The 25,139-nt window shown below is 46.8% G+C and overlaps 2 protein-coding genes across 3 annotated transcripts in view; one reads left to right on the top strand and one right to left on the bottom strand.

Annotated features, from left to right (window-relative positions):
- Window positions 1-1,313: 1,313 nt before the first annotated feature.
- Window positions 1,314-24,165, top strand: ATP1B1 (ATPase Na+/K+ transporting subunit beta 1). The gene is made up of 6 exons (XM_003414885.4): window positions 1,314-1,514; window positions 5,825-5,953; window positions 16,869-17,024; window positions 18,691-18,875; window positions 21,527-21,607; window positions 22,783-24,165. The coding sequence occupies exons 1-6, from the start codon at window positions 1,418-1,420 to the stop codon at window positions 23,044-23,046; spliced, it is 912 nt and encodes a 303-aa protein (XP_003414933.1). The 5' UTR covers window positions 1,314-1,417; the 3' UTR covers window positions 23,047-24,165.
- The window catches only part of NME7 (NME/NM23 family member 7), a 349,164-nt gene continuing 348,001 nt past the window's right edge, over window positions 23,977-25,139 (bottom strand). For both annotated transcript variants that reach the window (XM_010594980.3, XM_023554271.2), the window contains one exon: window positions 23,977-24,263. In XM_010594980.3, the coding sequence (XP_010593282.2) occupies window positions 24,231-24,263 (33 nt within the window). In that variant the 3' untranslated portion in view covers window positions 23,977-24,230. The remainder of the gene's footprint in view (window positions 24,264-25,139) is intronic.

Genomic DNA, 25,139 nt, shown 5'->3' with positions numbered 1-25,139 from the left:
ACTTCTTGCCACATGAGTTAGGGCTCCCCAAAGGCCCTTTTGCTCCCGGGGTTTCACAGCAGAATGAAGTGGTTGATACCCAAAAAGGGGCATAAAAGCCTACCAAGGAGAACACCAGCGGTCGGCCCGGCACCGAGGAGAGCCCTCAGTGGCTGGGTCACGTGCAGACGTTGTCGCCCGGGGTCTAGGCTGACGCGAGCTGCCACGCAGTGCGACCGGTCTCCGATGGGAGGATTCACTGGCGCTGCACTGCCTCCTACAGCGCCTACCCTTCCCAAGGCTCGCACCGGGTGGGAGGGCGAAGTCTCAGGGTTGGGCAGCCGTCCTGCTCGCGGTGGTTCAGGTCGCCCACGAGGAGCAAGGGCAGGCGATCAGGAGGCGGGCCTGCCGGTCGGGCTGGCCTGGAACGAGGGGGAGGGCTGGAACTGCAACCGCAGCGGGGGAGCGCCGAGGGCGGCAGGTGCAGCAGCCGAGCGGCGGGGCGGAGTCGGCAGAGTCCCGACTCGCGGGCGTCCCGGAGTGACCTTCCCCACCCGCCAGGGCCTCAGAGGGCTGGACCCGCCGCAGAGGGAGGCCGGGAGCGCGGGCGCGGGCGGGCGGGGCTGCACCAGGACAGGCGCCCCGGGTCCCCGGCGTCCGCGCGGCGGGCCGCTGTGCCAGAGCGGGCCCTAGGCGATTCGGCTGCAGGCCCGGCAGCGCGGAAGCGTCGGTCGGCGCCGGCGGCGGGGCGGGGGCGCGCGGGCCGGTGCGCGCTCCTCGCCGGCCCCCGCGCCCCCGTCCGCCGCCCCCCCCGGCGGCCCTTTGTGCCGGCCCCGCGCCCGCCCTTCGGGCCTCGGCCCCGCCCCCCGCGGCGGCGATTGGCCATCCGGGCCGCTGGCGGGCGGGGCCCCGGGCCGCCGCGGCGCGGTATATAGTAAAGGCAAGGCGTGCGCCCTCAGCCCAGTTCTCGGCTCGCGGCGGGCGCTCGTGGCGGGCCTGCGGCCGCTCAGTCCGTCCTTCCCTCCTTCTCCTGCCTCCGGCCTCTCACCGCAGAGGTCACAGGAGGCGGAGGCCGAGCACGCGTCCCTAGGGGCAGCGGGAGCCGCAGCTGCGGGTTCGCGGAGCCCCCGAGCCCCCAGAGCGTGAGGAGCGCGTGGCGCACCAAAGAGAGCCGGGCGAGCGGCCGTGCGCCCACCAATCGGTGCGGGCTCGGAACCGCCCAGCCGCGCCGTCCCTCCCTCCGCCCCCGCCGCTCCCCGCCTCCGCCGCTGCCTCGGCGCCTCCGCCGCGCGTCTCGCACTCCACCAGCCGCAGCCGCAGCGGCCGGCACAGCCTGGGAGAGCCGGGCCGGGGACGCGACCGGCCGCCGGAGAGGACGCGCGGACGCTCGCCGCAGCCACCCACCCTCAGCCCCCGTGGCAGCTGCTGACCCGCCACCATGGCCCGGGGAAAAGCCAAGGAGGAGGGGAGCTGGAAGAAATTCATCTGGAACTCGGAGAAGAAGGAGTTTTTGGGCAGGACCGGCGGCAGTTGGTGTAAGTGCGGGGTCCGCAGCCCTCACCCCCGCGCCTTGCTCTCTCGGGCGGCGCAGCCATCCTTGCGCAGGGTCTGCGGGCCGCTCCGCAGCCGTCGCGCCGGCGGGGCTGCTCGGGTCGCGCCGGCCTCGGCTGGTTATCCCGTGAGGAATGCAGAGCCCCCAGGATGGGGCGAGAGCACGCCAGGCAGAAGGTCAAAGATACTGTACCGGTCTTGTTTTAGTAATGTGCGGTTCATTCTGTCGAGCGTCCTTTGAGCCCTTCCCTCCTGGGAATGGTCAGGCTCTGGGAGACCAGGTATTATCTCGCCCTGTAGTCATGCCCCTAACCTTAAAAAATGGGGCTTGGGCTGTGAGAGAAACTCGTGCGGTAATCGGATCTGATGTAGGCGGGCTTGTGTGTGTAGCATCTTCTAGTCTAAATATGTACTCCAGAAGAGGGCGAGAAGGGGGCAGGAATCCATCCACACTGCAGTATTTCATAGCGATGGCCAGTCTCCCCTGGTGACCTCTGCAGGCGGCACCACAGCCAGAAATTGCCGTGGAAGCTCCACGTCAGGACACCGTTTCTGAGCCCCGGCCCCCAGACATGACAAAGTTTGGTGGTTTTCCACGTCTACACAGGCAGTAGCTTGGGTTGATTATCGTGGAGGGTTAGTCTAAGACATAAATGGCACAAAGGCAGAAGCAGCTCATTTTACGGGATTCTGTGCAGCCTTGGGTGCAGCCTGTTGCTTGGCTGGACGGACGTTTTTTCCCGTTGAAAACGAGGTACCTTACTTGTTTTCCACCGCCTGCACTGGAAAGAGTGGCATGTTCATTTGGAAAAGGTCATTTTGAAGGGCAGAGTTGTAGGCAATCTGTAAGAGCGTGACTGCGGAAGAAAGGAGGAAGCTCCCCCCACTGCATCACTGCCCCCCCCCCCCCCCCCCGTATCATCACCACCATCACTGTCATCTCCACTAGCACCACCACTAGCCACAGGGAGCCCTGCGTAGGGGCTGCTACAGTCTTCCTGGCTGGGAAGGTCTGGGAACCGGCAGAATGAGTCAGGGAAAAGGGTGCTTAGCTGACATTTTGAAATGGAAGAAAGAAGCTAGAGTATATATATATATATATATATTTTTTTTATAAGAAAAAAAAATGCAGCTTGTGAGTCTTGACTGAAAAGTAAAGGGTTAATACTGCATCACAGTTCAAGGTTAGTCAAGGTGAGGCCTTATTCCAAGGTATTACTGGGAGGCATGGGCTTCCCAGAGCCACCAGAAATGTAGATCTTGAAGGCAATGGCTTTTAGCTTTATTTTATTTTGGGGAGACTATATTCTTCAATGGAATTGTTGCCATAGTTCCTCAGGCACAAAGATAAGCTGTGTGTGTTTTCTCAGTGTTGAGGGGAAAGCCTACAGAACTGCCTGGTTAAAGCAAAACTGGATAGGATGGACGGCTCCTGTCAAGGCCATCTCCTAGCAACTCCCTGTAACTTGAGCAAGGCCTGGGAGGTGCACTGCGGATCAGGCACCTTTCTTTGTCGGGCCTTCCCTCCCTGCTGGTCTGACCCCAGCAATGCCACTGGGGGCATGGGCTGCATTTACGCCAGACCCCTTGTGAAATTTGCCCTCTAGTGTTTACCTCTTAAAATAGCTTCCTTTCCTTATTCCAATTCCATGCTTTTTAGAACAACATTAACTTTAGAGAGTAAGGAAGTATAGAATGCCTTCTTTAGGCTGACATGAACAGGGCAGCACCTCCATGTGAGAGTGTCTCGATACCACATCCAGCAGGGTATTGATAAAACTGATGTATGCGCTTAGACACCAGGACGAGGGTGTGCTTGTCTTGTCTCATCGTCACTGCCATTTTCCAAGATGCAGGTGCTGGGCTGAAAATTCAATTTTTGTTCTGCGCCAATATGTCTGTTCCCTCTGGCAATGTGAGAAATGCCAGAGCCTCTCTCGGGCAGAGAAAGCTGCAGCAATTGCTACTCACATGGAGAAAATGGAGCCCTGGTGGAGCAGTGGTTAAGAGTTCAGCTGCTAACCAAAAGGTTGGTAGTTCGAATCTACCAGCCGCTCCTTGGAAACCCTATGGGGCGGTTCTACTCTGTCCTATAGGGTCACTGTAAGTCAGAATTGACTCCATGACAAGGGGTTAACTGATTTATGGAGAAAATACACCTTTTCTAGAAAGCACGGGGCCCAACGTGGGTGCCCTTGGGACCAGGGCAGGATGCCCTTGGCTCCGTTTTGCTTCTAGGTCGATTTTCACCAAGATGGAGGCAGGAGACATGCTTGTTATCTGCTGGAGGGGTCATAGCACACAAGTCACTGGAGCCACCCACCTTTATACTAAGTTAATACAGGCATTGGTGGGGTTTTTGATGTTTACAACTGGGCCCAGGTGCTAGTTTCTTCATCTGCCCATGACCCTTTGAAGGGCACTATTTTTTTTAACTAAAAAAGAAAAATTGCTTAAAAAAGAAAAATCTGCCAAAGGGTGTCCCCCAAGGTGCCTGGCGCCCTGTGGCTCAGAGCACCCACTGCACAGCCCCTGCCAGCCCCACCTGCTCCTCCTTCAGGTGACCTCACAGCAGTAACCGGGGAGACGTTGCTCACTAGTGTCTCTGAGCAGAGGAGGCTACGTGTTCGAGGCTGATCCTTGTGCTCGCACCATGACCTGTTCCTCTGTTTGCATTTTACATTGTAGCCTTGATTATGTACCTTCTTATGTGGTTAGAGTAAGGTATCCAGAGTCCAGGGGATGAAAACAAAAATGCTACATTTTGTAGAAGGGGTAAACGTGGTTAAGCTCAGTGCACTCAGGTGAGTTAGGGGCAACATGAAAAAGGAAGGAAACATGAACCCAGGCTGTAATAGCGCCCTTGCTGACGGTTAAACCAACTCCCACACCTCTGAGAACATCCCCTGGAAAAATACCCAGTTCTCCTGACATCACAGGCAGCAGGGTGCAGAATGCAGCACTTAACCCTTGTTCTGCTAGGAGGGAGGGACTGAGTTGGGTAGCTGTGGTTCGGGGTTATACAGCCTTTTCATCCTTCCTTATCTTTGGTTTCTTTGGCTTTTTTCTTATTCTTTTCTTTTGATAGAGGAGGAAAAGGATATGACTAAGCAATTTGATATAGTTTTATGTGTGCTTTACTTGTTTAAACAGCTCTTATAACATGATTTCCCCAGAACTATGTATTGGCTGATAGGAGAGTTGGGTTGTTTAAACCTATGGGGAAGGCAGTATGGCTAATCCCGCAATTGCGTACCTGCCCTGACTCCTATGACATGCACACCTTTCGGTAACACAGTCGTCCTGTGGCTTTCGCCACGGACCCGGCAATTTGATGTTGGAGGTCTGGAGCTTTTTAGGAGTGACGCAGGGCTCCATGTGCAGTCCTGTTTCTAGCTCAACCATGTGGATCACTGGCTCCCACTTGTGCCTGCACAGCGAGCGGAGTTGTTTGGCTGGCACCAGCCTGCACGGCGATGCCTAGTACGGCCCGTTACTATGCGGCTCACCGGGGAGATAATCCTTGTAAACCAGTAACTGATAGCCTCACTCCAGTCTGTGTGCTGGGTGTTTTGTTGGAGTTTTTGTTTTACTTTTGCAGCTTTCTGCCTCTGTTTCGTTACCTGTAGGGGAATCCAGTCAGTCATTACTCAGATTCCACAATTAGCTGCCATTTTTACTATAGGATTTCTTCTTCCCCTCATCCTGTTCTCTGAGGGAAAAGTCTGTGCTTAGTCGACAGCCCACATCACAGGTGGGGTGAGAGCACCTCGGTTTCTCGGCACTCGTTGCCCTTTCACAGCCTGAAAACTCGCCGGCATTTGAGTGTTTGGAGAAGCACCAGAGCCTGGATTGTCGTATTTAAATGTCAAGGGATAAGCAAGCAAGGAAAATATATGTCTCTGAGGGAACGTGTCATCATATTTTAAATGTGTTGTGTAAGCACCCAAAAACTGCTCTAGATTTTATTAGTGAGCTCCTTGAATGTGATTTTTAATTTAGGGAATACAGCTATTTGTCTCCTATGAAGAATTTTAATTCTAGGTGAACATCCGTCTTGCCTGTACCTCCCCCGACAGACACTATGATGGAGACCTGTCCCTCCCCGCCCAACCAGGTGCCTACCCCACTGTCGCCAGGACTGAGTCGCACCCTCTTGATCAGTGTTGGAGAAGGAAGCTGTGGGAAAAGCAGGTTGGAGGGGAAGCCAGGAAGTCGCTCACTCTGGGCCGCCCAGGCTTTTCATTCTGAGCACGTGACGGCATCACAGCCCCTGTCTCTGTTCTCCTTGCAGTTAAGATCCTTCTCTTCTACGTAATATTCTATGGCTGCTTGGCTGGCATCTTCATTGGAACCATCCAGGTGATGCTGCTCACCATCAGTGACTTCAGGCCCACCTATCAGGACCGAGTGGCCCCACCAGGTAAAATGAACCCAAATAAGTTCAGTTCTTCCAGAGGTAAAATGGGCATTTCTTTCTTGGTGGAGAAGATGTCTTTTGAAAACTGTTGTGTGATTTAGATTGAAATGAGCCCTGAGGAGAAAGTGGGAACTCCCCGCTCTAGCAGCTAGATCTCCTACCTGGGGCTGCAGACATCTTCTCACAGCTCTAGAAGGAGGGGTAAGGGCCCTGGTCCTTGGCCCAGTCTGCTGTCACCAGCTGTGTGACTGCCAGCAAACCCCCTCTGGGGAGGGCTCAGTCTCCTCGGGGCAGTGGGCGTGGGTCATGGAAGGGCCTTTCCAGCGTTAACACACAGTTTTCACTTTTGTAAAGGAAATGTGACTCAGAGAAATCCTGTAAAAAAATCCACTGTGGCTCCTCTTGTAAGAAAACAAAAACAAGAAAACCAAACCCTTTGCTGTCAAGTCGATTCCAACTCATAGCGATCCTATAGGACAGAGTAAGAACTGCCCCATAGAGTTTCCAAAGAGTGCCTGGTGGATTCAAACTGCTGACCTTAGCAGCCGTAGCTCTTAACCAGTACACCACCAGGGCTTCCCCTCTTATAAAAGGCTGACTTATTTTTATGGGTGATGAGAAGCTCTGAAATGGCCGACTGCTCACCAGGAAAGGAGCTAGGGCCTCAGGGTTTGGTTCTCCAGCGCTATTGATTTTCAGTTTGACCTTGAATGAAGTCACTCATTTCCTTCTCAGTGTTTATATCCGTTTGTTTAATAGGAGTCTTATTTACCTACTTTCTGCACCTGCTTGGCATTGAATGAACTGTCTACTTTAGCTTTGGAAAACTAGGTTAACAAAAAGGTTGTCAGAGAATACTGTAAAATGCCATGAGTCCCCTGTTGTGACTTTTGGGTGGAGTGGCCTGCGCTGTGCTCACAGCTGTGTGTGTCCACACCTGTCACTAAACCCCAGGGAAGGCCTGCTGCTGGTGGGCCTGGAGCTGACAGGAAAAGTTGGGAGCAACAGCACACATGATTTTACTCTCTGGGTCTTCTAAAATTCATTGTCCAGAGGACTTAGGGAAAGAGGAAGTGTCATATAACTTCCGGGTTCTCACAGTACAAGTGACCTTGAGGCTCCTGCTGGAATGTGTCAATGATTTGTCCCCTCTCCACTTTCCCTGGGCAACGGTTTAGTAACAGCTGTATTTAGGGGACATTCTTGAGGCCGTCTGCATAGCACTGAGCAGCCTGGATCAAGTACTGCTGCCTGTCACAGACACGTCACTCCTCTTTTCATGGGGTGGGAGAGACTCACAGGAGAAAGTTGTTCAAAACACGGGGGTGGCAAATGCTGTCTTTTAGCCCCAAGTCAAGTAGTGCTCTGCTGTAAGAGGAAGACCCTGAATGTTTCCAGATAGTTTAGTTTAGATCCCAGGAATTTTGGAAGTGGAAGAAGAAAATGCGTAAGTATATAAAATGACAAACCTGCTTAAAAATCCCGTTTTCAGCGATCATTTCCCAAAAGAAGTGGGTTTGTGGAAGTGAAAGGCATCCTGATGTGCTTGTAGAAACTGGAACCGTGAATGAGCACAGTCTGCTGGCTTGTGTGACCACAGAGACAGTGCGTCTGCTCACTCCCTCTTCTGCTATTTAAATTTGTGTAGCCTTTTTTGTTGTTGTTGTTATTACAAGCTATTCTTTAATCATGGTGCTATTTTACAACAATTCTTATACCTGCAGCCAAAAATGACCACAAAATCAAACATTTCCTTAACTTCCTAGATTAAAAAAAAAAGTCCTGACTGCATAAACTTTGGGGTCTCAGCCTTTATTAAAATGGACAGTTTTCTTCATGTTCTTTTTAAAAAATAAATAGCCAACATACTGGGTCTTTTAAATAAGGACTTGCCAGTGACCTTGCCCGTGAAATCCCCTGGCTGAGGTGCTCAGCCCCTCAATGGCTCTCTTTCCTTGCCTTTCTTCAGTCCCTTGCCGAAAGACAAGTTCTTTGCACCTATATTTAGTGCCCTGGCAGCAGTTGGACTGGCCTGACAAACACTCACATCTCCAGAGGAATGCTGGGGGCTCATCTTGGAAATATGCATTCCTGTCCTTTGGTCTGAGTCACAGGAAGAGTACTTCCTGAGCCCTCCATCTTCCCCGTCTGGGCTCTTTATGATTTCTGTCTTGTCTTCATTTCCCCCACCCAGCCACCTTGCCTGGGGTTCTTTGTGCCTTTACTAAGAGGAAGGACATTTGTTTGAAAGTGATGGTTACATTCACTCAGAGAGGACGTGGGCCGAGGAGTGTGGCTGTTGGGCTGCCCCTGAAGCGCTGGATGGATGGACGGATGGACAGACAGACAGCTGCTATCCTGTGTGTCAGAGTAGAACTCTGCGCTCCTCAGGGCTTTCAGTGGCCGCTTTTTCGGAAGCAGATCTCCAGGAACTTCTGCAGAGGCACCTGTGAACAGACACAGCCCTCTAGTCTCTGAGGCCCCCCTAACTGGACCCTCTTCTCTTGACATCTTTTGGAGCAAATCTTAAGAATTTGTATTTTTCACAGGTGGTAATGACTGTTCCTTGAGCATCTAGACTGGATAGATGTGTGGAAGAACACTGACAGGTTTCAGCTTTAGTACCTCAAGCCTCTGTTCTCATGACTGTTTAAGAGAGGGGAAGTCATACATTTAAGTCAGACGAGACTAGCAAGCGTGAAAGACTCGCACAGAAGGAGTTACTAATGCTACTCTGTGGCCTGGATACAGATCTGGCCAGACTGGGTTTTGACTGCCCTTTACACACGGGAACATTTGGTAATTAGATCTCCTAAACAACATGTATGAATGTGGCCAGATACGCAGTGCGGTTGGGTCTGTATACCTAGAATATTGCATAAGCTGATAGGCTAGACCTGAAAGCCCCAGAGAAAGGACTAAACCACAAAATGGAAGTGAAATTAAAGAGAAATGGGTAAAGTGGGCGTTTTCTTGCCCCCGAGCCTTGTGGCTGCTAGTGAGTCTGATGTTCTCAACAACCGTTGTTGCCGTGGGGGTGGGAACGCTATGTGGAAAGGCGCAGGGCTAGAGCCCCAGCTGAAACGTTAGCTGAGCCACATGATACATTGCTATTTTTGTAGGTCAAAAAAAAAAAAAAAAAAGGCCAAAGTGGTTGATAATTAGCAATTTCATATTGCCTTGCCTAAATATCAGAGCAGCCCCTGAGTTCCTAAGACATAGAGCCTCACGATAAATTTACCCTGAAAAAGCAGATTCGGGACTTGGGATTTAGACACAATCTCTATCACTCTACACACTACCCAGCCTCACTAAGTCTGTTTTCTCATCTGTAGGTGGGAATAATACCGTGAGTGTTAAATGAGATGGTAAATATGTATGAAGTGAGTACTGCTTTATAGTGCAACACTAATGGCACTAAACAAAGACCAGCTGAGAGCCGCTCTGCCCTTCTAGTGGCAGAGCTTTCTTCTCTGGGCACAGGATTCGTCTTTGCTGGCTGCGGGCTGTGAGCTGTGGGGCATGGCAGGAGTGTTTCGTACACTGGAATTTTCACAGAGCCGATAGACCCTTAGCTTTCATGGAACAGGTTTGAGAGTAGTAACCGTAGATGACATTGTATCGGCTCTATAGTCTCTTCTCTTTAAAATAGTCCTGTTGGGTTAGCCCCTGCCGAGCTTTGTGCCACCGGAGTCTCCCGTTAAAGGCCTGCAGAAGTGGTCGGCGGTCATGTCTTCTCCTGCTGTGGGAGCTGAGAGGCGCTGCGGGCAGCTCTGCTGGGGAGGGCTGAGGAGACCTGCACACGTGCACATGCCGGCTCCCCAGGCCCTGCCCGTTTGACTCTTGCTGCTTGCCTGGTGGTGTCATGGAAAAGTCTGGTCTCCTCACACCTGCTGCTGCCCTCACCCCCCGTGGCCCATTTAGCAACAGTGGGATGATGTGAAGGTCACTGTGTGTCAACAGGTGGGTCCAGGCTAGATTCCCCACTGACTTACTTCCTACTACACAGGTATGAATGTACACTCCTGTTCTTCCTCTTGAGATGGTGGATGACTTTTTGTTCTGCTTTAAAGATGGCTCAGTGCTGTCAGAACTCATTTTAAAAGGGTCCTATTCTTGCCATAATGCCTGTTGGAGACCAAAGTCAGGGCAGGTTTCAAACTATGTCACATTTCACTCAAATTTCGGAGGGGGAAATTAAAAACATTTAGCAATGGTTAAGTGCTCAACTATTAACTGAAAAGATGGTGATTCGAACCCACCCAGAGGTGTCTGAGAAGACAAGCCTGGTTGGTGATCGGCTTCCGAAAGGCTACAGCCTTGAAAACCCTACGGAGCAGTTCCAGTCTGCACATATGGTCACCATGAGTGGGAATGGGCTCAACAGTAGCTAACAATAATAAACATACTAAGGAGGAACTGCTTTTCAAAGTGCTGATAAGGTGATTTTCTGCTATTTCCAAGTGGAATCCGTAGATTTGTAATCCAGCAGCTGAGTTGATGCATATAAAGATGCTCCCTAGGCTGTGGAGAGACTGGGACACTTACACACTGCTGGTGGGAAGGTAAAATGGTACAACCACTTTGGAAATCGATTTGGTGTTTCCTTAAAAAGCTAGAAATAGAACTACCATACGATCCAGCAGTACCACGCCTTGGAATATGTCCTAGAGAAATAAGAACCTTTACAAGAACAGATATATGCACACCCATGTCCATTGCAGCACTGTTTACAATAGCAAAAAGATGGAAGCAATCTAGGTGCCCATCAGTGGATGAATGGATAAATAAATTATGGTATATTCACACAATGGAATACGACACATCGATAAAGAACAGTGATGAATCCGTGAGACATCTCATAACGTGGATGAATCTGGAAGGCATTATACTGAGTGAAATTAGTCGCAAAAGGACATATTGTATGAAACCATTATTATAAGAACTCAAGAAAAGGTTTAAACACAGAAGAAAACATTCTTTGATGGTTACAAGGGTGTGGAGGGAAGGAGAGGGGAGTTCACTAGATGGTAGACAAGAATTAGGTGAAGGGAAGGACAATACACAATACAGTGAAAGTCAACAAAACTGGACTAAACCAAAAGCTAGGAAGTTTCCTGAATACAACCAAACACTTCAAGTCACAGAGTAGCAGGGGCGGGGATCTGGGAACCATGGTTTCAGGGGACATCTGGGTCAATGGGCTTAACAAGGTTTATTAAGAAAATGCTCTGCATCCCACTTTGGTGAGTGGTGTCTGGGGTCTTAAAAAGCTAGCGAACAGCCATCTAAGATGCATTCATTGGTCCCAACCTACCTGGAACAAAGGAGAATGAAGAACATCAGAGACACAAGGAAAATATTAGCCCAAGAGACAGAAAGGGCCACATAAACCAGAGACTCTCTCAGCCTGAGACCAGAAGAACTAGATGGTGCCCGGCTACCACCAGTGACCACTCTGACAGGGGACATAACAGAGTCCCTGATGGAGCAGGAGAAAAGTGGGGTACAGAACTCAAATTCACGGAAAAAGACCAGACTTATGGTCTGACAGACTGGAGGAACCCTGGAAGATACGGACCCCGGACTCTCTGTTAACCCAGAACTAAAACCATTCCTAATGCCAACTCTTCAGACAAAGATAAGACATAAAGTGATACTTGTGAGGAGTATGCTTCTTAGTTCAAGTAGATAGTTGAGACTAAATGGGCAGTTCCTGTCCGGAGGCGAGATGAGAAGGCAGAAAGGGACAGGAGCTGATTGAATGGACATGGGAAATTGGGGTGGAAAGGAGGAGCGTGCTGTCACATTATAGAGAGAGCAACTAGAGTCACATAACAATGTGTAAATTTTTGTATGAGAAACTAACTTGAGCTATATACACTTTCACATAAAGCACAATAAAAACAAAACAATAGTCCTGACTGCCTCTTACTTTATTCTCCTCCCACCTACAGGTGGATCCTTCCAACCCATTTTGAGAGTTTGGGGCTGTGGATGAGCTAGCAGAGGTGGCGGTTAGGATTTCCAGAAGTTACTGCCCAGCTACGTGGTTTGGTAAAGGACTTGGGGTGGAGAGCTCCCATGTTCTTATTCCTGGCTATGCCCTGTTTGGCTTCAACAACTCACCTATCCATGGTGCTATTTTTTATTTCTAAAGACTAGGACACAACTGCTGACTTGTCTCTTGGGACTGCTGGTAGCCTAATGAATAGTTTAAAAACGTCCTCGAAGCACAGGAAAAAGAATCTTAGTTTATGTACTCATTCCAGATATGCAGAGGTATCTGATAACTAGGACCAGGTAACCAGTCAGTGGGAGTAATGGTGGAAAGAAAAAAGCTGGATGGCTGAAGCTTCACTCAAGACACCGCTGACTCCCCCCGGGAGTCTGTCATGGGGGATGGTGGAAAGGGCATCAGCCTCAGGGACTCTACTGTTGTATAATAAGATGGACTTGGGCTGCCTGACATCTGTGGTTGCCCAGGGCTCTCATTCTAGTCATCTCGTGACGTGTGAGTCCATCTGACACGAGACTAGAGAGAAAGCTGGGAGATGAAAGGGAATAGGGATGTGTTATCCAGTGGCCTCCAAACAGAAAAGTATTCCTTTTCCCACGTAGATGCATGAAGAGACCTCAGCAAACATCCTGTATAATGTAGTGTCTTATTTCCGGATATTCATCTCTGAGCAGATGTTTAGGTTTTGTACCTAGACAGGTCAATTACATTTATGTGTATCTGTTCTTCAGTTTGGCCTTGAACAAACACGCATAATGACGAGTGCAAGGATGTGGCTATTTGTTTATAATTTCCCTTTTAAAGATGGTACCTTTTTTTTAATTGTATGGGGAACAAGCACAATTATGAACTCTACAAAATGTCAAAGAGAAGTCCCTGTGAAATGATACGTTCTTTTAAAGATAGATAAACTCTTCCTCTGCCCACCAGGGAAAGAATACGCAACTACAGGGAAAGTGACTCAGGGCGGCTCCGTAAATGAAACAGCGGCCTTCAGCCAGAGCGCAGGCATCCAGTGTAGACAGGCGGGAAGCCCTGTACACGAGGCCTCTCAGACACCCACATGGCTCAGAGAAAGACCAGCTCACCTGTCTTTCAAAGCCTTTTCCAAGGGGCAGGTTCTCAGGTGTCTGGGAGGGTGTAGATGTGACCTGAAGGCGGTAAGGACGGGCACTGACTCCTTGCTCATCCCAGCATCTGAGTCAAGGGCTGGGCTTTTGAATCAGGTGAGTCAAGGGCAACAGCTTCCAGAAAGCACAGCACTGAAGCACCTTTTTTCCTGTACCCTTCTTGTGTTTTGTTACGTGAATTGATACTAATCCTGTAGATGCAAAAATAAACAGAACCCAGAGATGTCTTAGGTTTTACAGAGTGATACTTCAAGGGGAAAAAAAAACCTAAGTAGACATACGTGAATGGGTATGCGTGAATATCATACTCCCCCAATTTTTTACAATTGGCAATTGTCAGCTTCATGGGATGTGGAGGCATGTGGTGTGCACGCGCTGGGTGCGTGGCTCCGTTTACAGGCGCTCTGCCCCCGTGCCCTTCCCAGTCATCTGGTCGTGCTCCTGGAGGGCTCCGTGGAACATGGTGCCTGTTTGCAGTGCGTGGTCTGATGGCTCATCAGATGTGTTCCATGGCAGGTACAAGCAGCTGCACTGTGGGATTCAGATGAGTGACTGTTACAAGGTTAAAATTGCTGCCCTCTAGTTTAAATACTTCAAACCCACAAGTAGATTAAGGAATTGAAGACTTGGTACAATATATACCTACTTGGAAACGGAACAGGTCTTTCCTAGTGAAAAGCTTCTTTTTCTCTTCCCCTTTCCTCCTCTTGCTATGAATATCTACTAAAGCCAACGATTTGAGTTTTCTCCTTGTTTCTCAAGAGATATGGGACCTAGGAAACACAAATGTATCTCTAAAAAGCAAGTGTGAAACCAAAGGTTTTTTTTTTTAACTGCAAGTCTTAAGTTGGCATACTTATTAAAAAACAAATACTAAATTTAATTGGTTTAAAAAGTTATAAAAAAAAAAACCCAGTGCTGTCGAGTTGATTCCGACTCATAACGACCCTATAGTTGTATAAAATATAAATTTTATTTCACACATCTATATTATTCCATCCTTTTAGATAGCTTTATTAAATAACAATAAGTAGTTTAAGGCAATGGGCATATCAGAGTAAAGCTGTATGGAGCTCAGCATGGTTGGTGTCCATTGAAGTTCAGAAGACTCCAGAGGCAAAAGGGTAGACGTGTTTCCTGGAATAGAATTTGAAAGCACAGGCCAGCGATTGGGTGTTCTGCTGTCTTTGGCCCCTGGGAGTTACCACTGCAAACAAAGCTTAGCCTTGTCCAAAGTTATAATTTTAACACGAAGGAGTGGGCACTGTGGAGAAGGGCAAGCTGAGAGTGTCGAGTCGAGTGTGAAAAGGCTAACGAAGACCCTCGTCAGCGGGGGGGACTTGTGTGGCTCTTGGAGAGTGCCGTATTTGAGGAATTTGTGTGAGGACTCAATTAAGTTGCCGAATTCAATCCCATTGCTTCCCATTTCTTCTTTCCATTAGTCTGATAACTGTAAATGTAAAGTCAGTGAGTGAGACGCCAGATCTCATTCCAGGCTCGTTTGCATTTTGTTTTTGCTGTATCACCCATCCTGCTGATTGGCCACAGCTTGCAAGGTTTTTAGTCATCACGTTGTCGTCCAGTCAGCCAGATGGCAGCAGTTCTTCTCACCTTCTCCACTTTCCTGGAAGTTAGGTGGAACCTCCCCGTGGCTTCCAGCAGCTGACCGCCTTGCTCTCTTCCCTCATCTGCTGATCCAGCACTCGCCTGCCTCCTGCTTCCCAGGCCTCTTCTCAGTGCATTTCTGCCCTGCACCTTAACATCCTGCCCAATTCAAAGGGAATTTGCTTCTGAACTCTGGCTGCCTCTGCAGTTTCTTCCGGTGGCCCTTCAGGTTGGAAAGATCCTTCAAGGCTCCATTTCCTCTTGACCTGAGGATTATTCTAGGAAAATACGTTGTCCTCCTGAGTTCTGTTAAGAATGATCTGTTGGGAGGCCTTTAGACCTGTGTGCGCACCTCCCTCAGGTCCAGGCAAACCAGCTTGACTTAAATGCCTCGCTTACAACTCAAACCAGGAATGACTGTCCTCTGTCTAGCCAGCCTTCCCTTTTTAGAGGGAAGCCCTATTTTCCATTGCTACCTCAGGCATGGAATGTCGCAGGGAGCTTCTGCTCACTTGGCGTGTCTTCATTTCCGTCCTCCCGTCCTCTAGGAGTGGTGAGTGTCTGAGGCAGGCAGTCTGGAGCTAGGTGGAGGGTTGTCCATGACACACAGATTTAGGAGTGACATTAAGAACCATTTTTAAAAGGCTTATGTGGAACCTGAGGAATTCAGGGGGGAAAAAGCCGTCAGCAGTGATGGAAATGAATCTAAGGGGAAGTAGAATTTGCTCATGAAAAATCTTCAGTTCAAAAATAAAGGTGTGACTTGGAGAAGCTGCCCTGAACAGCCTTCTGAGTTTGTCCCTGTCACTGTCTAACTCCTGAACTTCAGAGCCATCCTCAACCACTAAAACCAAACAAGACAGCCATTTAGTCTGGCCCCCAGGGAAGCCTGGTTCTCAGGCCCCGCTTCCTCACTTCCACCTTAATTGTGTTGTCTTCACGTCTGCATTGCTGTTGCCACTCAGATTCCAGTTCCCTAGAGTTGTGGTTCTCAAACATGGTGCTTGGGCATTTTTGGGGGCTTGTTGTTAACCACCTTACTGAGGCCCATCCTTAGAGGTCATGATTTGGTAGGTCTGGGTGGAGCCTTTGAGGCGGCATGTTTAACAGATCCCCTCCATGAAGGTCATGGAGGGGCTTTGCTAGCCTCTGGGGTGGTGGAGGGAGGCCAAGGTGGAGTCATCAATTAAGGATTGTGCTGATGAGCCAATTTTAGCAAATACAGATTAACTGGGCAGCTTCTGTTTGTATTTTAGATGAGCAGGAACACTTACTACATGTATTAAATGTATGCCCCATGCAATATTTGGGACATACTTAAACATTTGTTTATCTGAAATGTTGTCAGGCAACCCCAGACTGGATGTAAGTCTGACAGACTCTCTAGCCACTGACTCTGCATGGTGTGCTGTGTGGTGTTCTTCAAATAGCCATCTAGAAGTCTTGCGATGGTGGAGGCTTTTGAAAATTAAAGAATCTCATCCCAAAGCAGACATCCATTTAGTTCTGGCCTAGGTGGTACCTGACGTGCTCAGAACAGCCACTTAAAACTCGTGGGTTGGAAAGCAGGAGTGGTAACTGCACACGTGTCTCAGATCCCGCAGCTTGGGTCAAATCACCCACCAGGGTATGAAAGGAATGTCTCCGTGGGTCCCGGTGAGTCTCTCGTTTGGAATGGCCATGGAACTCCTTCATTAGAAGGGGCACTCAAGTCCGCTGCTTGAGGCTCACATGCAGCTGGGGAGCGGGGGTGGGGGAAGACCAGCGGCCCAGAAAGCTGGCTAGCGGTGTATGTTTTCGGGTGTGTACGTGGGCGTACTGCACTCCTGGATTGTAATTCTGGTTCCACCATTTGCTCTGGGACCCTGGGCCAGGCACTTACCCTTTCTGTGCAGACTGTTTTCATCCATAAAATGGAGGCAATGCCTATCACGAAGTGTTGCTGTACAAATAAAATATTAAGGCGTAGTCATCGGTACTTAGGTATTTAATCCAAGTGCCAGCGTGATTTCCCGAGGGAAGCGAGGATCTCACCCGTTCTTTTAAGCAGGTGCGAACAGCACAGGTGAGTTTTGCGTGTGGAGAGTGAGCTTCTGAATTGTCCGGGTTGACTGGCTTCCCACTAATGATTTTCTCTGCCTTCCTAACTCTCTGCCTGCTCTAGGGTTAACACAGCTTCCTCAGATCCAAAAGACTGAAATTTCCTTTCGACCCCTGGACCCCAAGAGCTACGAGGCGTACGTGCTGAACATAGTCAGGTTCCTGGAGAAGTACAAAGATTCGGCCCAGAAGGACGAAATGATATTTGAAGACTGTGGCAGTAAGTGGACTCATTGTAGATATTTGTGATTGGTTTTCTTTTCCTTTAATTCTTGTATCCCCTTTTTATTTGTTTTTTAATGATTGAGAGATACTCCTGGAGTAATGGAAAGATTGAATTCTGGCCATATTGGGAAGACCCTTTCTGTTTTCTAAGTAAGGACTCCTGTGGCTTATATGCAATGAAGGAAACAATGTAGCCTCAAGTATATTATTATTAACTGCGTTTGAAATGTGTCTTGCTTTAAAAGCAGACACCGTTGCTTTTTACTACGCAAACCCAGAGACCACAGTTACAGTTTGGGTTCACTTATACCCTCTGCCCAAATTCTGTCTACAGAAGGGTCTTTTCCCCTAAGGATGACCCTTTAGTGTAAATCAGCTGTAACCACAGTGATGTCGGTCAGGGCACACGTTATAGACCCTGCCTCATTTAGATAACGAAACGTGTATTAGGCAGCTGTGCATTTCAGATGCGGAAGCGACTGAGGAAGGGTGAAGAGTGGCTCTTAGCTGCATTAAGTCATTGACATGAACACAGAATCTCCTTGTTACCTGCAGTGTGAGTTACCCAGCCCATGTTCTCATACCTACCAAAAAAAAGGTATTTCCCTGAGTTACTAGGTGGTATTCTGACTCGATTCAGGCATTACCATCTTGTTATTTATGTGGTAGACTATTGCTTGGTCATAATATGCAGTTGTCATTTTTAAGATATTTTGGGGAAAAAAAAGAAATATTTCACTGAATTTCTTTCATTGGAATTTAAATGAGGTTTCATCTTACTTTGCGGAATTCAAAGGTCTGTTTGGTAACCAGGGTTAATCACATCATAGGTAATGGATTAAATTGAGTACTTTACCATTTGAAGGGAAAACAGTTAATTTGTGAACTTACAACATACACAGATTATGGCGTTTGCATCAATTTCCTTTAAAGCCTACATTCATTGATTGTTTCTCTGGCTTGGTACGAGGCATAACGCAAAAATGCTGCACTGAGATTTTTCAGTTGCATAAATGCTTATAAGAATTCAGACCTTTAAAAGGCAGAAGAAACTCAAATCAACAAATAAAATCTGAGTGGTGGTTAAAAGAAAAAAACAATTGTTTCTCTTTCTCCTTATTGTCTAACATGGCAGCTAGGGACACAGCTCCAGATAAATTCTGACCAAAAAATGTCCAATTCTGAAAATTAATGACAATCCTTTTAATGTGTGTTTTAATTATGTCACTGTTGCTGAGCTGAGCTGGTGTTGACCTGTATAAATACGGCTACTCATGAACAGGGATCCAGTTTTCTGTCCTCTAACTAGCTGAGTGATCCATTATTTAAAGGAAGGGAAATAGCAACGTGCTGACTGTCAAGTGCTGTGGAGTGTGGTGTGGGATCACTTACCAAAAAAAAAAAAAAAAAAAAAAACAATTTTTTTTTTTTTTTAACCAAAGGAAGGGAAAACTGCTCTTGGTAAAATACCGTTTTAATGTCAGTGAAGAGACTAGAGATGACTTGTTGGAAATCCCTGCTTAATTCAGACGACGCATTGAGCACAGAACAGCACTGTCTTAAAATAGGCCATAGTCACAAGGAAGACAGCTCTTTGCCTTCTTCCAGTGGTGCCAAGGAAATTGCTGGTACAATGTAAACCCGGTGTTTGCATTTTTCAGACGTGCCCAGCGACATCAAAGAACGAGGCGAATATAACAACGAGCGTGGGGAGCGCAAAGTCTGCAGGTTCAGGCTGGAGTGGCTGGGAAATTGCTCAGGAATAAATGATGAGTCTTTTGGCTACAAAGAGGGCAAACCGTGTATCATTATCAAGCTCAACCGAGTTCTGGGCTTCAAACCTAAGGCAAGTAGAAGTTTAAATCATAAAGTTTCAATGAGCTATTCACGTTTTAGATGAAGTACTGTAAAATCAGAAGTTGAACTTTGATGATCATACTGTTGGCTTTGGGTATTATCGCACCTGATAATGAGGAAATGTTATGTGAACAAACTCACTTCTTCCCTTCTGAAATCTGGCTCTTTTGTTCACTAATTTTCTATGAAATGCTATTCATTCAACGCTTGTCACCCGTGAATATTTTCAAAAGAAAACTAATGTAGAGATACAAGGTTTTAGAAAAATATTCCTTGCTTGTTACCTGAAGGATGTGTCAAAGTTCCTTTCCTGCCACCAGAGACAAAAACAGACGGGTGGCTGGATGGTCCCTGGCTGGCTTGATGGGTCTCCTGGTGAAATCAGTGTACCTTTCAGCAGGATTTTAACCTTCTGTCCATGTAGATTAGGACATGATGAGAGGAAAATTATGAGAGCCATTCTGTCATACTTGTATTTGGTATTCCCATTGGTAGGGAGCACTTCACCGAGATTAATCAGCTTTGCATTAATAATAAAATGATGATTTAGCAATGAGAGGGAATTGGCGTGGCGTAGCCAAAAACTGATCCTAATCTCCGCTCTCTGAATCCCTCACTTTTGACGTTCCTCTTCGTAGGCTTTCCGTGATATTTGATGTGCTCACAGAGGTGTTCAGCCTGCCGTGGTTCATATCTGTCCCTACACCTATAGCCATTTTCCCTTGTTATGAATTCAGCTACTCTTTTTTCCCCAGTTCTTTCTTTTTTTGGTCTCTATTGGTTATTTATTGCCACTTTCTAATTCCTCATCCAGCCCAATTCCCAACACTGTCACTGTCAGAGATTATAGTGCTCTGCCATCTTACTTTATGTGCTTAGTTAGTTCCTCACTGTCTGAGGAGAGATTCTGGCAACTTTTTTTCTTTTTTAATAAAAAAATATTTTCTTTTGATATTTTTAAAGATAAATATGTTGCTGGCAGAAAGTTCCAAAAGAATCAAATCTGCACATTCTCTTATACTGCAAAACAAAGCATAGTGCCAAAGTATCAGTTGGTTACTGACGTAGAGAGCTGTCCACTTCATCTGGCTTTGAATAGGCTCTGTGTCAGTTACATCTCGCGTCAGGACTCGCGGGCCTCTCTGATGTGAGCAAGCAAGTGGCTGTCTTCGGTGGTATGTTTTTCACACTTCCGAGGTGGTTTCAAGCTAGGGATCTAGGAGAAGAGGCTCCATGTACTTGACTAAAGCAGTAATTTTCAAACCGTACTCTGTGGGTCTCTTCAGTTGGGTTTGTCCCTTGCCACACCCTTCATTTAGGGCAATGCCTCTTTTACCTGTTTTACATCCTGTCAGAACTGGAAGCTCTCCTTCAGTGGCAGCACTCTTCTGGATCTTCAAAAAACAAACAAAAAAAAAAGCCTGCCTTGGCTTGAGAGAAAAGGATGGCATCATTTATTCATGGCTCAGGAGTATTGTAGCGAAAAAACATCACAAAGTTTTTAGTAAAGCAAAAAGAAAGTTTTATTTGGCCTATACTCAAAAAGGCAAAAGTTGGTAGCAGACAAGCATGCTGTCAGAACTAACGTCTGACCAAGTCCAAGGAAATATTACAGAACAGACTAAAGTAGGAAAATGGACAAGCACGCTGCCACAGCCACGGCTGCTTGAGTCCGAGCAATATTACAGAATAGGCAAGAGTGGGAACACGGACAAGCACGCTGCCACAGCCACGGCTGCCCGAGTCCGAGGAATATTACAGAATAGGCAAGAGCGGGAACACGGACAAGCACGCTGCCACAGCCATGGCTGCCTGAGTCCAACTTGAACGTTACAGGATCATAAGTATATATTAACATTACAAATGGGCAAAACCATTCCAAGTTTAACCTTTTCACAGAGTAGCTAGAAACTGATCCTACATTTTGAATTGTCTATCTTAATAATCATTGATTGGTACCGTTTTCAGTATAGTCAGGAGGGTCTTCATTGGTCCAATAAATTCTCCATTCGCTAAATGCTAACAGAAAAAGATAAGTGGAAAGTCTTTTGTGTTCCCTTTGATGATTTATTTCCCTAAAAGATATTTTCCGAGATTATCCTAGCTATTGTCTCCATACCTCAGGGTCCAGTTGATGTGTCCCTCTCAGCCCTTGTGAGCCCAACTCCAGCTGGGTCACATTTTCTGCTCAAGGACAGTGAATAATGATTCCAGTATTTTCTAAATCAGAAGGAAAGCCCAAGTTTTATAAAAACAAATGCCAGTCAACTTTCTCATCCAATTATTATTAATCAGTGAGTATTGTTTCTGGGTTACCTCCTCGTTTTTCGGTGTCCTTGAGTAAAGCTTATAATGGGTTACCATTGTAAGTTCCATTTAGTACTGCAATGTAGCATAATTGTAGTGGTCACGACACTTGGACACTTACTTTCATTTCATGGAAATCATAAATGTCACCGTCCCTAGATTGGTGAAAGGGAGTCATTCATTCTGCTATCCTGAAGGGGTGTGTCAGTTGATTCTGTGACCAATGTGTACTTGTTTGGGCTACAAACTGGTTTTATTTTTCATTCTACAGATTTATAATCTAGAAATAAATAAATGTACTTACGTACTGACCAATGTGGCTTTTATTTTTAGCCTCCCAAGAATGACTCAATGGAAGCTTACCCAATGATGAAGTATAGTCCTTATGTCCTGCCTGTTCAGTGTACTGGCAAGGTAAGAAGACATTTAGGGTTACTGAAGTGGGCAGGAAGGGGGCATGGGAGGAGGGGAGAACAAGGAAGATTGTAAATGGGAGGCAAATGTGAATATAGGAAACAGTGCTTCCAGGTGTTAGTGGAGTTGTAGCTACACTACAGAGATTTCTTAAAGGACAGAAATATGCAGTAAAAATAAACTCATGTCAGACATGCTCTTCTGTCCATAAAAGTTTCTCCACTGAAGCAAGAAACTGAAACATCTGATTTTAATCAATTGAAACTATTGGTTTATACAACTGAGAGGTGAACTAGCTCACAGAAGTGCTTCTTTGGCCTACCCCGTGTGTTAAAAATTGGGGCCAAGATTATTTTAAATTGACAATTTCACACAAAAATTTGTGGTTTTGGCTCTTCTTTAAGAAAAATTCAAAGATTAGGGTAGCATCAGCACCCTACCCCCTTTTAGATTTAAAAACCTGGTCCCTGATGGATTGTGTAGAGAGAGATGACAGAAGAAAGGATCACTCCAGCCAGTCCTATTTCGTGCTGACATCAAGAAAGGAAATGGATACAAGAAAATGAGAGGCAAATAGTTAAACCTTTGGAGAAAATATCACTGGAAATATCTACTAGCCCTGGTGGCACACTGGTTAAGAGCTTGGCTCCTAACCAAAAGGTCAGCAGTTCAAATCCACCAGCTGCTCCTTGGAAACCCTATGGGGCAGTTCTACTCTGCCCTATAGGGTTGCTGTGAGTTGGAACTGACTCAGTGGCAATGGGGTCGGCAATGGGGGACCAAGACCTAGGAACAAAAAATAAAACTGACACGGAACATTGGCCCTGTTCCTAGAGGGTGTGTGGCTTAGAGGAATGTTTAGTTGGCACTTGCCTCAGTTTACCCATTTGTATGATGAGAACAGCCTCCTTTTAGGACCATTTCTCAAGACTGCTCTGGGTTACACTGAGCATATTTCCGCTCATGTCAGATACCACTTCCGTGTGTTCTGGTAGTTAATGTTCCCCTGCTTCTGGAAGAGGTCTGAGCTAACGCCTGTCCGAGGATGACTGTATGTTCCCTGTAGTTTGCAAGCTGTGCTCTGTGGGGTTGAGAGTCATGTTTGTATTTGTATGTGAGTGCAAGTAGTGAACTATGACGTCAGCAACTGAAATCCATTTCACTCTGCTTTTTAGCGAGACGAAGATAAGGAAAAAATTGGAAATGTGGAGTACTTTGGACTAGGCGGCTACCCTGGTTTTCCTCTGCAGTATTATCCCTACTATGGCAAACTCCTGCAGCCCAAGTACCTGCAGCCCCTGCTGGCCGTGCAGTTCACCAACCTCACTGTGGACACTGAAATTCGCATAGAGTGTAAGGCCTATGGGGAGAACATCGGGTACAGTGAGAAAGACCGTTTTCAGGGACGCTTTGACGTGAAAATTGAAGTTAAGAGCTGATCACAAGCACAAATCTTTCCCATTAGCCATTTAAAAAGTTAAAAAAAGATACAAAAACAAAAAACCTACTAGTCTTGAACAAACTGTCATACGTATGGGACCTACACTTATCTCTATGCTTTACACTAGCTTTCTGCATTTAATAGGTTAGAATGTAAATTTAAAGTCTAGCAATAGCAACAACATATTTATTCTACTGTAAATGACAAAAGAAGAAATTGAGCCTTGGGACGTGCCCATTTTTACTGTAAATTATGATTCCCTAACTGACGTGTAGTGAGCAGTGTTTCTGGCCCCTAAGTATTGCCGCCTTGTGTATTTGATTTAGTGTACAGTACTATAGGTGCATACTCTGGTCATTCTTCAAGCCATGTTTTATCGTATCTGTTTTCTACTTGATGTGAGCAAGGTTTGCTGTCCAAGGTGTAAATATTCAACGGGAATAAAACTGGCATGGTAACTGTATTTTTCTTTTTTTAGTTTGGCTCTTTCAAAGATAATGGCCATCAATGAGCATTTTTAACACACTCCATAGTCTTTTTCCTGTGGTGTTAGGTCTTATTTTTTTCCTGGGGCTGGGGGGTGGGCTGTCATGGGGGAACTGCCCTTTTAATTTTAAGTGACACTGCAGAAAAACACACAAGGTGGTGGGCTGTGTTGTGCCTGCACTGAATGCTGTCTTGCGTCTCTTCCCTGTCCTCCAGTACCTTCTGAAGCTGCGGGAGACCTGGCCCGGCCCGTCGCTGGGCTGGTTAACTTGCTTTGTGCATTTCTTTTCTTTTCTTTTCTCTGGAGGCATCACATGTTGGTGCTGTCTTTATGAATGTTTTAACCATTTTCATGGTGGAAGAATTTTATATTTATGCAGTTGTACAATTTTATTTTTTTTCTGCAAGAAAAAGTGTAATGTATGAAATAAACCAAAGTCACTTGTTTGAAAATAAATCTTTATTTTGAACTTTATAAAAAGCAATGCAGTACCCCGTAGACTGGTGTTAAATGTTGTCGAAAGTGCAAAATCCATGTTCTAACATATGTAATATTTGCCAGGAGTACAGCGCTCTTGTTGATCTTGTATTCAGTCAGGTTAAAACAATGGACAATAAAAGAATGAACACATTTCTCGTGTGTGACTGTCTCGTGTCTGCAAGTCCCAAGTTGTGACTTCTTTGCTTTCTACACTGCTAATTATCCAAGATCTTGAAGAAATACTGAACCTGAAAGACAGACACATGGTTTCATGAGTTCATATGGAAGTTTAGCCTCTTCTACACAACAGTGGCAGAGGTGGGCAGCTTGGTCAGGAATCCGTGGGCGCTGGATCAGCAAAGACCACCCCTTCCCAAGGAGACCACCGAGTTAGTTCTGAAGTAGACGGCGGCAGGCAGAGAATATCAACGACACTTTAGTTTAATAAAAGTTCAGTTTTAGGAATATTTTGCAGTGCTACTTCACCCACTTCAGAAAACATGATTTTGGTTCCTGCTAGTGTGTTTCCTTCCAGGGGCCCTGGTGGCACAGTGGTTAAAGTGCTCAACTGCTAACAGAAAGGTCAGTGGTTCGAAACCACCAGCGGCTCTGCAGGAGAAAGATGTGGCAGACTGCTTCTGTAAAGATTTACAGCTTTGGAAACCCTATGGGTCACTATGAGTTGGAATTGACTGCAGTGGGTGGTGTGCTTCATTAGTTATGTCTATTTTTTTCTTTTTAAAGAAGGTAGCAGTTTAGTTTTAAAAAATGAAGTTAGGTTTGAGGTTCAGTAAATTAACCAGGTTCATATCTGGGTTCATGGTTTAGCCTAAGTCCTTATTCATCTGTATTTTAAAATGAGCTTTAGTATGAAAGAAGGCAATGGTCAACTAAAAAACATTTTCCAGGTACACAAAGTTGTGATGTCGAGCTGAAGACTTACTATGACTTTCACAATATGGGAAATACCCAAACTAAAATTATGGAGTCATATTTCTGAGAACGGAAACCTTTCACAAAGCCTATGTGCCTGAGCTCAAGCAAATCTTCCTTGCCTTCAGGCCAGCTGGTGTGAGTCAGGAGCATTCCTCTTTACGGAGAGACACCCAGGGGCCAGAGGCCAC

Source organism: Loxodonta africana, chromosome 3 (assembly GCF_030014295.1).
Source record: "Loxodonta africana isolate mLoxAfr1 chromosome 3, mLoxAfr1.hap2, whole genome shotgun sequence".
Taxonomy (NCBI): domain Eukaryota; kingdom Metazoa; phylum Chordata; class Mammalia; order Proboscidea; family Elephantidae; genus Loxodonta; species Loxodonta africana.
The sequence above is the reverse complement of the archived record's forward strand: the minus strand, read 5'-3'. Positions and strand labels throughout refer to the sequence as shown.